Below are 14,516 nucleotides of genomic sequence, written 5' to 3'. Positions count from 1 at the left end.
TTTATTTGGCCCTTGAGGTAATATCAAATTAAGATTAGAGCTGGCCCGCCGGTATTCTACTCGCCTCTGTAACACTGCATCCACCGCTGATACTCATACTTGCCAACCCTCATGATTTTCCCGGGAGACTCCCAAAGTTCAGTGCCCCTCCCAAAAATCTCCCAGGGCAACCATTCTTCCGAAATTCTCCCAATTTCCACCCGGACAACAATATTGGGGCTGTGCCTTGAAGGCACTGCTTTTAGCGTCCTCTACAGCCTGTCGTCACGTCCGCTTTTCCGCCATAAAAACAACGTGCCGGGCCAGTCACATAATATATGCTGCTTTAACACACTCAAGTGAATGCAAGGCATACTTGATCAACAGCCATAAGGGTCACACTGAGGGTGGCCGTATAAACAACTTTTAACACTTTTACAAATATGCGCCTCACTGTGAAGCCACACCAAACAAGAATGACAAACACATTTCGGGAGAACATCCGGACTGTAGCACAACATAAACACAACAGAAGAAATACCCAGAATTCCTTGCAGCACTAACTCTTCCGGGACGCTACAATATACACCCCGCTACCCCCAAACCCCGCTCCCCAAATTTTTCTTTAAATTTTATTTGATATGCCATTGATATTTTTTACTCATTATTATAATTTGAAACTAAATTTTGTATGTGACTATAACGTTATATAAGCCTTGCTTGTTTAATATTCAATGCAAAACTTGTTTGGGTCCCTATTAAAAGGTTAATTTGTTCAAGCTTAGCCCGCGGCTTTGTTCAGTTTTAAATTTTGGCCCACTCTGTATTTGAGTTTGACAACCCTGTCCTAGGGGGTGAGCAAGGGTGATGGGTCAAATGCAGAGAATAATTTCACCACACTTAGTGTGTGTGTTACAATCATTGGTACTTTAACTTAGTGGCATTCTAACGAACTGGCATACAAGTGTAAAAATAAGTTCACTGCAGTCTACAGTCAAACAAAAAATACAGTGTTTGGTTCCGTGGAAGCGAATCAGATCACGTAAAAGAGATTATATTTACAATGATTATTGTTGCATTTGACTTGTTTTATTATTCTGATTCGTATTGCTGTCCTGTTGTACTTAGCAGCCAGGACACCACCCCATACAGCTTTCAGACATACATGAAGCAGTTTCTCTTTTTCATATGGTTGTCTGGCATTTAACTCAGGGGTCGGCAACCCAAAATGTTGAAGGAGCCATATTGGACCACAAGTCCAAAAAAGTAATCGGTCTGGAGTCGCAAAACAATTAAAAGCCTTATATGAGTGTTATAATGAAGGCAATACATGGTGTAAGTGTTTATATTAGCCTACTATCAAAATGACTATGTGTCGTAGGCTGACACAATTTTTTGTTGACAGAAATGTTGAAACGTAATATTTATTCCACAAATTACTACAACATTTGAAAACATTAGTAAAACTTCTCAAAGGATGAGAAAACTCCTGGAAATGACTCTCTTAGAATGGCCAACGGTACAGATGTGTGTGTCCAAGTTAAAAGGAAACGGCAGGCTGTGTTCTTTTCATGGATTTTTTACAATATTTGCAAGCTGGGTAACGTTTGCTGCGGCACACAAACAACAATCAGAAATGCAGCCAATATTACACACAGATAATGTGTCATGAGACATACAAAAATAAACCAAATACTCAGAGGACATAAGTAAAGGAAATTAAATGAATTCAAATGTACCTACAAACGAGGCATAATGATGCAATATGTACATCAAGTTAGCCTAAATAGCATGTCACCATCGATTAGCTTGTGTCATGATCCGTTACTCGGATCATGGCATATTCTGGTTTCGTACTGTTTTGTATATCACATTCTGTTTGTTATTTGACTTCCTTAATTCCTGGTGGCACTTCCTGTTTTTTTCCGTTGCCTAGTTACGTATTTGTGTCACCTGCCTTGTGTTTTTCACGCGCACCTGCTTTTTGATTACCTCCCTATTTAAGCCTGCCTTTGTTTGCCATTCGGCCTCGCAGTGTAAACTTGCTTTCTATGCAACAGGTGACGTCGCTATCCCCGATCGTGGTAAATATATTTTGTACTCGTTAGCTTCCACGCTATTCCTTCGTTTGTACCTAGCTCACATGCTAGCGCCTTTTGTTCTTTCTAGCTCTCATGCTAGTTCTGTTTGTTTTGTCTATAGTGCCTATGTGCAAGTCTTTTTGTTCTTAGTCTATTTTTGTAGTTGTTAATAAATCATCATCCTTACCTTCACGCTGTGTCCATTCCGCATTGCATCCACGAGAGAACGCAACCACACCACGATGCCAGCAAAGCGTCACAGTTTGCAGTCATGCAGTGACCGAATATCCTGGATTAGCGCTCCAGCAAGTCAATTACATCAACAAAGCTCACCTTTGTGCATTCACGCACAGCATAAAACGTTTGGTGGACAAAGTGAGACAAAGAAGGAGTGGCATAAAACACGTCTTTCTGTGGCAGCGTCGGAGAAAGTTTTACATGTAAACAAACTGTTGAGTTGCAGTCCACACAACGATGAGTTCAAGGGCCTCGGAAATTAGTAGTTGTATTTATATATGTTTTTAAAGAAAGGCATTTTTGTCACATTTTTAACATGTTCCAATTGCTTTTCGATAGAAACTAAATCTAAAAAAAGCTACAGTAGTTCATGAGGGGGCAGAACCTCCACTAGAGTTGATGGCATAAAGAGAATAAAACACGGACGTCATGAAAAGAAAAAGAGGCAAAGAGGCAAAAATAATGGTCATCAAGGGAACCAAACGAGGGTGAAAAGTTTGAGAAGATAAACGTGAGGTTTTAAAGTCAGCATTGAAAACAGGAGAGGTAAAAGACGCTCACCTGAGTGTCCTGGCGAGAACTCAACCGGTGAATTATTCATGGCCGCTCTTCTCGTACTGTGCACGCTAAAGAGAGTAAAGGAAAGTTAGGACCGGAAAGTTCAAAACAGTGTGTGCATATTGTGGATAATTAGCCTGACGTTGTTAACAAGCACATGTGTAGATAAATAAACTGACGTTTGCTGACTTGGCGGAAAGACTACCAGCAGCAATTTATTCATAGACGGTATACAAAATGTATGCTAGACTCAAAGCTGCTCGTCTTTGTGTCGCTTTCCTTGGTGCTGGAACGCTTTCCTACAGTCTTTGTTCCTTTGGTACTGTCAAAGATCCAATGTCTACTGTTTTTTTGTATGACAGGAACACCACTGTTTTAATAGATACACTGTAAACATACCAGTCAGAGATTTTCTATATGATGAAGTGTTCTTCTGTTTTTAAAGATCTACTGCAAAACTGCTAGTCAAAAATTATCTCTATAACAGTACAGTTTTGCTGTTTTTAGAGGATCTACTGCAAAATTTTAAGTCAAAGATTCATTATTTAGCAAGAGTTTTGCTTTTTTTTAAGGATCTACCACAAAATCGCAAGTCACATATCTTCTCTTATGCTGTTTTTAAGAATCTCCTAGAAAACCACAGGTCTGCGATCCTCTATATATCAGGAGTCCTGCTGTTTTTAAGGATCTTCTGCAAAATTGCAAGTCAAAGATTCATTATTTAGAAAAAGTGATTCTTTTTTTAAGGATCCACCGCAAAATGTCAAGTCAAATATCTTCTGTATGACAACAGAGTTATGCTGTTTTTAGGAATCTCCTACAAAACCACAAGTCCACAATCCTCTATATAACAGGAGTCCTGCTGTTTTTTTAAGGATCTATTTCCAAACCAAAGTCAAAGATCTTCTGTATGACAGGAACACCTGTCAGGCTTGCCACTGACAGTTTGTTTGTGATTTAGTTTCTTTCCTCTGCATTTGTCTTGGTTTCCTCTGTGTTTAGTATTTTCTGTGTTTAGTTCCTTTCAGCGCTCTTATTTTGTATGTTTCCGTTTTTTTTCCCTGCGCAGTTTTCCCTCAGCTGTGGCTGATTGGCACCTGGCCACACCTGATGTCAATCAGCCCGCTTCTATTTGAGCCTGTTTTTGTCCTCCAGTCAGTTGCTGGATTATTGTCGCTCTTGTGTCGTTGCTACCTGTCGTGATTTGTCGATGTCATCATTACAGCTACCACCTGTCGTGCTACCATTTTTCCTTGTCGTCTTAGCGGTAAGCTGTTCCTGTTAGCTATTTGTAGTTTTTTTTCTCCTAGCTTTTTGGTTTCGTGTTTTCTTGTTAGCCATTAGCTGTTTCCAGTTTTTCTGTTCCCTGCTAGATACCTGTTAGCTTCTACGCTAGGCCTTTTGTTTGTTATCCCCCCATGTGCGCTTTTGGTTTGAACCCTTTGTTTGGTTTTGTTCTAGTTGTTTATATTAAAACCATGTTTTCTCACTCCAGGCCTGCCTCCTTCTCTGCATCTTGGGGTTTGTCAACAACAAACTTTGACAACACCAATGTTTTAATAGATACACTAGTCAGAGATTTTCTAAATGATTGTTCTTCTGTTTTTAAGAATCAACCGCAAAACTGCCAGTCAAAGATGCACCCTGTAATAGTACTGTTGTGCTGGTTTTAGGGATGTACTACAAAATTGGAAGTCAAAGATCCTTTGTTTTTTACTGTTTTTAAAAAACTGCTGTCGTGATTTGTCGATGTCATCATTACAACTACTACCTGTCGTGCTACTATTTGTCCTTGTCGTCGTAGCGGTAAGCTGTTTTTGTTAGCTATTTGTAGATTTTTTCTCCTAGCTTTTTGGTTTTGTGTTTTATCAGCCATTAGCTGTTTCCAGTTTTTCTGTTTCCTGCTAGATACCTGTTACCTTCCACGCAAGGCGTTTTGTTTGTTATCCGCCCACTTGCGCGCTTTTGGTTTGAACCCTTTGTTTGGTTTTGTTCTAATTGTTTATATTAAAACCATATTTTCTCCCTCCAGGCCTGCCTTCTTCTCTGCATCTTGAGGTTCGTCAACAACAAACATTGACAACACCACTATTTAATAGATACACTAGTCAGAGATTTTCTAAATGATTGTTCTTCTGTTTTTAAGAATCAACCGCAAAACTGCCAGTCAAAGATGCACCGTGTAATAGTACTGTTGTGCTGTTTTTATGGATGTACTACAAAATTGGAAGTCAAAGATCCTTTGTTTTTTACTGTTTTTAAAAAACTGCTGTCGTGATTTGTCGATGTTATCATTACAGCTACCACCTGTTGTGCTACTATTTGTCCTTGTCGTCATAGCGGTAAGCTGTTTTTGTTAGCTATTTGTAGTTTTTTTTCTCCTAGCTTTTTGGTTTCGTGTTTTCTTGTTAGCCATTAGCTGTTTCCAGTTTTTCTGTTCCCTGCTAGATACCTGTTAGCTTCTACGCTAGGCCTTTTGTTTGTTATCCCCCCATGTGCGCTTTTGGTTTGAACCCTTTGTTTGGTTTTGTTCTAGTTGTTTATATTAAAACCATATTTTCTCACTCCAGGCCTGCCTTCTTTTCTGCATCTTGAGGTTCGTCAACAACAAACATTGACAACACCACTATTTAATAGATACACTAGTCAGAGATTTTCTAAATGATTGTTCTTCTGTTTTTAAGAATCAACCGCAAAACTGCCAGTCAAAGATGCACCGTGTAATAGTACTGTTGTGCTGTTTTTATGGATGTACTACAAAATTGGAAGTCAAAGATCCTTTGTTTTTTACTGTTTTTAAAAAACTGCTGTCGTGATTTGTCGATGTTATCATTACAGCTACCACCTGTTGTGCTACTATTTGTACTTGTCGTCGCAGCGGTAAGCTGTTTTTGTTAGCTATTTGTAGTTTTTTTTCTCCTAGCTTTTTGGTTTCGTGTTTTCTTGTTAGCCATTAGCTGTTTCCAGTTTTTCTGTTCCCTGCTAGATACCTGTTAGCTTCTACGCTAGGCCTTTTGTTTGTTATCCCCCCATGTGCGCTTTTGGTTTGAACCCTTTGTTTGGTTTTGTTCTAGTTGTTTATATTAAAACCATATTTTCTCACTCCAGGCCTGCCTTCTTTTCTGCATCTTGAGGTTTGTCAACAACAAACTTTGACAACACCACTATTTAATAGATACACTAGTCAGAGATTTTCTATATGATGATGTTCTTCTGTTTTTAAGAATCAACCGCAAAACTGCCAGTCAAAGATGCACCCTGTAATAGTACAGTAGTGCTGTTTTCAGGGATGTACTACAAAATTGGAAGTCAAAGATTCTTTGTTTTTTACTGTTTTTAAAAAACTGCTGCAAAAGGTGTGGTCAAAAATATTTGTCCACATGACAGTTGCTGTTTTTAAGAACTTACAACAAAAACAAAAGGAATTTAAGTCACCAAATATTGCTTGTTGTTCTGTATGTCAAGTAAAAAATGTTTTGACAATTTCCAGGCTGATTTTAGTATTGTTTCCTGACATTATTAAAAAGTAATATGATATTTTTGTAAATGCGATAGATGAAGCGTCTCCGTGACTTTGAAGTCTGACTGTCGGGATATAAAATGTGTGAAATAGAATTGCATCCTCAGCAATTAGAGACAAAAGTAGGACAGAATGAGGGAGCTGTATTTGAATTATACCTCCTCTTTTTTCCCCATCATCAAAGGTGAAAAAACTTCAAAAAAAAAAACACCGGCGTGCTGTCTGTGACGGTCCACGGCACTAGCAGAATTTTAATGTTTGGCTCAGAAGACAGGGTGGTGTGTGTGTGTGTGGGGGGGGGGGGGGGGGGGGGCTGTAACACGGCTTGAAACTCATCCTCTGTTGCGTTGGGATTTCACGGGTCTTGATCTCCATTTGCTCCTTTAGAACCCGAGGGATGTGCAAGACAGCGCTGTGGGGGGAACAAAGTGTTCCTCCATCACACGCACCATCTTCTCATCCGGCAGGTGATGTCAAATATAAACCGCACGATATAAAGTGACTGCCTAGCTCCGCCCACTGAGTCTCCCTTGGCCATCACTGCTTAATATCCTTTCTTGCAGCGCCAGACACACACACACACACACACACACACACACACATACACACACACACACACACACAACGTGCAGCATTGTGCAGGGCGTCCGTGACTCGACATGATGATGCTCTTACTTTCGCTTTCTCTTCATGACGTTCACAAAGGCCGATCCAATTCAAAGCAACCTGATATGATAGGCCATGATAGGCTCCATAGAACTTTACTTGAGGCAAGGTTGCCCGATCCAGGTACACTAACGAGGGTGCCTAGTGATGTTTCTATGTGTCATATGTCCAGTGCAATTTGTTTTTTGTGATAATTCAACGGTTTCCTTTTAACACGTTGGGCCATCTTTTCTGGTTGTTTCCGCACAGGACGGCATGGGCAGCCTCAGAATAACAGAGAAGGGCATCAAACTGGAGGGGGACTCGGAGTTCCTACAACCGCTCTATGCCAAAGAAATCCAGTCTAAGCCGGTAAGTCACTTTCTTTCTTATTTTCAATAAACATACTATTTAATTAATCAAATATTTCAATAATTAATTTTTATTTTATATTTTCACTATTAGTAAAAAATATTTTTTTCTACAAGTTATTAACATATTTATTTTATTATTTTATTCTAAATATTTAACATATAATTCCCCCCCGACACACAATTTATTTTATAAATTATTATTGTCACATCTATGGATCATATTTTGTTTTGTCATGTTATGTTTTTGATTTTGGACAATCAGTCACGTTTTGCACTTCCTGGTTTTGTTTGTTTCCATGCCAACCTCATTAGTTTTCACCTGTCACGTCCCTGTTCTCAGCCTCACACCTGTTTTCACTAATGATCATAGCTATTTAAGTCACTCTTTTTCTTGTCTTCGTCCTGGGATCTTCTCATACTCGCACGCACCCTACCCAGCATGTTCAAACCTTCACGTCCTCGTCCACAGTTCCATGCCGTGTAAGTTTTTTTTGTATTTATGCCATTGTGCTAGTTTTGTTTTGTTTGTATATAGTCATGCCATTGTGCTGTTTTGTTTAAAGTATAGTATAGATTTTTATCCGCCACAGAGCGCGTCCCTGGTTTGCCTTTTTGTAGTTTGTTTGTTTGTTTAATTGATCATGTACCTGAATTCACGCCTGGCTCGTTCTGTAATCCCGCTGTGTCGAAGGAGCACACTCAATCCATGTCCAAGCCAAGTTATGACAATTGTTTATTCTATTGAATTTTTAAATGATAATTTTAGGTACTGTATTATAATTTTCCAATATATTAATACTATATTTTTTGTACTATAAGGCACACCTAAAATTATTTCATTTTCTCAAAAATCGACAGTGTTGTTGCTATATTGTGCTCCTAATGTACGGAATAATTGTGGTTGTGCTTACCGATCTCGAAGCTATTTTATTCAATACATGGTGAAATGATAAGTGGGACCAGTAGATAGCAGTCACACTTGAGAGATACATGCGGACTGCAATGTGACTCAAGTAAACAAAAAACAATATTGTATATGTTCCATTGAAAATATAGAACATTACACACGGTTCTATATTTTCAATGGAACATGTATAATTTTACACAAGGCTCTCAAAAATCGATCAAAATGTTTTAGTACGACTTTGGTGAGCTATGAAGCCGCTTTGCTTGATGGATTGTACTGTGCTTAAACATACATGTTCGAGTATTATTATGGTGTGTGTATAAGGTAAGACATATTATCTGGTGTTTTGTTTTGCAATATTATGCAAAAGCAACTTTTCTTACCTTCTGGTACCTGCTGATCTGTATTTGGGATCTGCATAAGTCCTGAAAAACTGTGCGCATCCGCCTTTGTAGTTGATAAGCATCATCTTTTTCTCTATCTTTTTGTTATGTGACATTCATCCTCCATTGTTACCATTTCTAATATAAAGTAGTGTAAAGTTCTAACTTATATCTGACAGTGAACTCGGCAAGAAAGCACTAAAACATACCGGTGCAGTGAGTGTACATTATTCACCCAAGGAACTTTAGTTATTAGAGAGTTCCGGTCGAATGTTTTTTCACGGGACACATTTTCGGAGTTGTTGTTGCACAAGGGAGCCACGGATGAGGAGATGCTGCTTCGTTATTGATTTAAGTAAAATCTGATTGTCATTAAAACAGTTAGCTCCATCTTTTGACACTTCTTCCACTCCCGTCCTTGCACGCTACACCGTTACAACAAAGATGACGGGAAGAAGAAGTCTATAGAAGGTGAACCACGTAAATAAGAACGCCCACAAAAGCGACTGTCAGAAAGCTTTTGTTTGATACTTTTATTAGTAGATTGCACAGTTCAGTACATATTCCGTACAATTGACCTCTAAATGGTAACACCCGAATAATTGTTTAAGTCGGGGTCCACGTTAATCAATTCATGGTAACGGCTTGAAGATGATCTGTAAAACATAATCTATGCAAAATTTTGACCAACGAACCACCATTACATGTTTTGTAGACCACAAGGTAGTGTTTTAAAATAATATAACCCCTTTAATGCGCCCTATAATCGGTGCGCCCGTATGAAAATCAACCTGGCTAGACCCAATCTGGTGCGCCCTATGGTCCGGAAAATATGGTACCTGTATTTTTATTTGTATTTTAGATTAATTATTTTATACAATGTGTACCTAATTATTTCTTTTTTCCAATACATGTATAAAATAACAATTTATAAATGTATTTTCATGTGTTGAACAGGAACGATCAAAAGCAACGGTTGTGTTACAGTTAATGTGGCCTGACTCCGTCGAAAACTGGTTTATAGCAGGTTTCTGCCCTGCAGCACAAAAAGAAAACACATTAGAGATGCGCGGTTTGCGGTCTCATCCGCGGAGTCCGCGGGTAAACCGTGGGTCGGGCGGTTGACATGACGAAAAAATTGATTTTAATTAGATTCGGGCGGGTGGCGGTTGAACCATCCGGAGACATTTGATATACATGGTTCTTGGATCAGTATCCTTTACCATTCAAAGACCCATTTAAGACCCGTGTCATAAAGCGAAGGAGTCAATAGGAGACGCTATTATTATCTTGAATGACTGCCGGCAGTCGCCCAGATATTAAATATTGGTGCGTGCTATGAAGCCATTGGCTTTGTCGCCTTCTACATCATACACGATCTGCTTGTCAGTCCAGCATCATGTTGTGTGTGGCTTCCGCGGCAACACGCACACGACTGCAAGGCATACTGGGTGACACAGAGTACACTAATGGTTGTGATATAAACAATTTTAACACTCTTAGTAATATGCGCCACGCTTTGAAGCCACACCAATTAAGAACGACAAACACATTTCGGGAGAACATCCTCACAGTAACACAACATAAACGCAACACAACTAATACCCATAATCCTTTGTATTCATGACACATCCTGAATATATTTTACACCCCCCGTGCGTCGGTAGGGTGGGCGGGGTTGGGGGCGCGGGGGTGTAAAATATATTCAGGGTGTATCACGGGAACAAAGGATTATGGGTATTAGCGGTGTTGCGTTTATGTTGTGTTACTGTGAGGATGTTCTCCCGAAATGTGTTTGTCAATCTTGTATTGTGTGGCTTCATAGCGTGGCGCATATTAGTAAGTGTTAAAGTTGTTTATATCACAACCATCAGTGTAATTTATATCACCCAGTATGCCTTTCAATCTCATACGTGTGGTTGCGGAAGCTGCACACATGTTGCTGGACCAACAATTCGTTCGTACATGTTGTTGAAGGTGTCTAAGGCAATTGCTTCACAGGACGCCCATATTCTTGTCATCAGGATGAACGCTATTGAATAGTCGCGAGAACGTTAGCGGCTCCAATTGACTACATTATTCTGTGAAACAGTTTTAAATAGCTCTGTAAGCAGTAAAGGCGGACAACCTCCATTGTAGTTCAGTGGGCGGTTGGCAGGCGGGTACGGTCCCGATAAAATGTTGGTTCGGGTGGGCGGCGGGTGGATGACGATTAGGGTGACGCGGATGCGGATGATATAATTGCCTATCCGCGCATCTCTAAAACACATTCAAAACAAGAAACCCATAATGCTTGCAATACATTCACACATACTTCAGTCCAGGTCTGTCAGTGCTCACTGAGGAAGGTCCCCAGCATAAAACCTTCTGTATTTCTAACGTGGAAAGGAATGGTGTATTCAAAGCCGGGACAAAGAGAAATTCTCGTTATCCGGGCGTGTCCACTGCTCACTGTCGGAATGAAGGCAATCAGAGCTTAGACACAGAGAGGTATTTTTGATCTTAAGTAGACATTGATGGCATGATCGTTCATGTAATTTGGGACATTTGCCTGAGAGAGAGTACAGACCAGTGATGAACCCAATCAGGAAGTCTTCTATGAATCTTGTAGACTCTGGTATATGCCACATCCTTAGGTTCAAGTTTCCAAACGTTGGCATGATTATGGCATGTAAATAGGTTTTCAGAAACAGAACGTGACAGGTACAGTACAGTACAGTCGGATTTTGTTGTAAACATACAGGTTTTTTTCTATTATGTTCAAGCTGTGCTCTGTATAGGGAGACATAAATCCAGATGCACCGAATTACAGTATATGTATAGTTTGTTGCTGTAGAAAGTGTATGAAAAGCCAGAATTATTGATATAGATAAGCTTTTTGGGTGAGGGAAAGTATATGCTTTCCGTCTTTTTTACATTGATCGTAAGGGGGTTATCCCTCAACAAAATGTCCGGATTTTGCTCAGGTGGTAGAGTGGCCATGCCAGCAACTTGAGGGTTGCAGGTTCAATCCCCACTTCTGCCATCCTGGTCACTGCCGTTGAGTCCTTGGGCAAGACGCTTTACCCACCTGCTCCCAGTGCCACCCACACTGGCTTAAATGGAACTTAGTTATTGGCCTTCACTACATACTTGCCAACCTTGAGACCTCCGATTTCGGGAGGTGGGGGATCGGGGGTGGTAGTCGTGGTTGGGGGCGTGGTTTGGGCGGGGGGCGTGGTTAAGAGGGGACGAGTATAATTCACCAACTCCATCCATCCATTTTCTACCGCTTATTCCCTTTTGGGGTCGTGGGGGGCGCTGGCGCCTATCTCAGCTACAATCGGGCGGAAGGCGGGGTACACCCTGGACAAGTCGCCACCTCATCGCAGTAATTCACCAACTTGAGTATTTCATATATATTTCATATATATATATATATATATATATATATATATATATATATATATATATATATATATATATATATATATATATATATACACACATGTATATATATATATATATATATACACACATATATATATATATATATATATACACACATATATATATATATATATATGTGTGTATGAAATACTTGACTTTCAATGAAATCTAGCTATCCAACCATCCATTTTCTACCGCTTATTCCCTTTTGGGGTCGCGGGGGGCACTGGCGCCTATCTCAGCTACAATCGGGCGGAAGGCGGGGTACACCCTGGACAAGTCGCCACCTCATCGCAGGGCCAACACAGATAGACAGACAACATTCACACTCACATTCACACACTAGGGCCAATTTAGTGTTGCCAATCAACCTATCCCCAGGTGCATGTCTTTGGAAGTGGGAGGAAGCCGGAGTACCCGGAGGGAACCCACGCATTCACGGGGAGGACATGCAAACTCCACACAGAAAGATCCCGAGCCTGGATTTGAACCCTGGACTGCAGGACCTTCGTATTGTGAGGCAGACGCACTAACCCCTCTGCCACCGTGAAGCCCGAATTCTAGCTATATATATCCATCCATCCATCCATCATCTTCCGCCTATCCGAGGTCGGGTCGCGGGGGCAACAGCCTAAGCAGGGAAACCCAGACTTCCCTCTCCCCAGCCACTTCGTCTAGCTCTTCCCGGGGGATCCCGAGGCGTTCCCAGGCCAGCCGGGAGACATAGTCTTCCCAACGTGTCCTGGGTCTTCCCCGTGGCCTCCTACCGGTTGGACGTGCCCTAAACACCTCCCTAGGGAGGCGTTCGGGTGGCATCCTGACCAGATGCCCGAACCACCTCATCTGGCTCCTCTCGATGTGAAGGAGCAGCGGCTTTACTTTGAGTTCCTCCCGGATGGCAGAGCTTCTCACCCTATCTCTAAGGGAGAGCCCCGCCACACGGCGGAGGAAACTCATTTCGGCCGCTTGTACCCGTGATCTTATCTTTTCGGTCATGACCCAAAGCTCATGACCATAGGTGAGGATGGGAACGTAGATCGACCGGTAAATTGAGAGCTTTGCCTTCCGGCTCAGCTCCTTCTTCACCACAACGGACCGGTACAACGTCCGCATTACTGAAGACGCCGCACCGATCCGCCTGTCGATCTCACGATCCACTCTTCCCTCACTCGTGAACAAGACTCCTAGGTACTTGAACTCCTCCACTTGGGGCAGGGTCTCCTCCCCAACCCGGAGATGGCACTCCACCCTTTTCCGGGCGAGAACCATGGACTCGGACTTGGAGGTGCTGATTCTCATTCCGGTCGCTTCACACTCGGCTGCGAACCGATCCAGCGAGAGCTGAAGATCCCGGTCAGATGAAGCCATCAGGACCACATCATCTGCAAAAAGCAGAGACCTAATCCTGCGGTTACCAAACCGGAACCCCTCAACGCCTTGACTGCGCCTAGAAATTCTGTCCATAAAAGTTATGAACAGAATCGGTGACAAAGGACAGCCTTGGCGGAGTCCAACCCTCACTGGAAATGTGTTCGACTTACTGCCGGCAATGCGGACCAAGCTCTGGCACTGATCGTACAGGGAACGGACCGCCACAATAAGACAGTCCGATACCCCATACTCTCTGAGCACTCCCCACAGGACTTCCCGAGGGACACGGTCGAATGCCTTCTCCAAGTCCACAAAGCACATGTAGACTGGTTGGGCAAACTCCCATGCACCCTCAAGAACCCTGCCGAGAGTATAGAGCTGGTCCACAGTTCCACGACCAGGACGAAAACCACACTGTTCCTCCTGAATCCGAGGTTCGACTATCCGACGTAGCCTCCTCTCCAGTACACCTGAATAAACCTTACCGGGAAGGCTGAAGAGTGTGATCCCACGATAGTTGGAACACACTCTCCGGTCCCCCTTCTTAAAGAGAGGAACCACCACCCCGGTCTGCCAATCCAGAGGTACCGCCCCCGATGTCCACGCGATGCTGCAAAGTCTTGTCAACCAAGACAGCCCCACAGCATCCAGAGCCTTAAGGAACTCCGGGCGGATCTCGTCCACCCCTGGGGCCTTGCCACCGAGGAGCTTTTTAACTACCTCAGCGACCTCAGCCCCAGAAATAGGTGAGTCCACCACAGATTCCCCAGGCACTGCTTCCTCATAGGAAGACGTGTTGGTGGGATTGAGGAGGTCTTCGAAGTATTCCTTCCACCTATCCACAACATCCGCAGTCGAGGTCAGCAGAACACCATCCGCACCATACACGGTGTTGATAGTGCACTGTTTCCCCTTCCTGAGGCGGCGGACGGTGGTCCAGAATCGCTTCGAAGCCGTCCGGAAGTCGTTTTCCATGGCTTCCCCGAACTCTCCCCATGTCCGAGTTTTTGCCTCCGCGACCGCTGAAGCTGC

The 14,516-nt window shown here is 42.2% G+C and overlaps 1 protein-coding gene across 2 annotated transcripts in view; it reads left to right on the top strand.

The window, feature by feature from the left end:
* The window catches only part of sgcd (sarcoglycan, delta (dystrophin-associated glycoprotein)), a 295,898-nt gene that overhangs the window by 83,100 nt on the left and 198,282 nt on the right, over positions 1–14,516 (top strand). For both annotated transcript variants that reach the window (XM_061898815.1, XM_061898814.1), the window contains exon 3: positions 7,291–7,392. In XM_061898815.1, the coding sequence (XP_061754799.1) occupies positions 7,291–7,392 (102 nt within the window). The remainder of the gene's footprint in view (positions 1–7,290; positions 7,393–14,516) is intronic.

The sequence above is a fragment of the Nerophis ophidion genome, linkage group LG04 (genome assembly GCF_033978795.1).
Source record: "Nerophis ophidion isolate RoL-2023_Sa linkage group LG04, RoL_Noph_v1.0, whole genome shotgun sequence".
Taxonomy (NCBI): domain Eukaryota; kingdom Metazoa; phylum Chordata; class Actinopteri; order Syngnathiformes; family Syngnathidae; genus Nerophis; species Nerophis ophidion.
The sequence above is the reverse complement of the archived record's forward strand: the minus strand, read 5'-3'. Positions and strand labels throughout refer to the sequence as shown.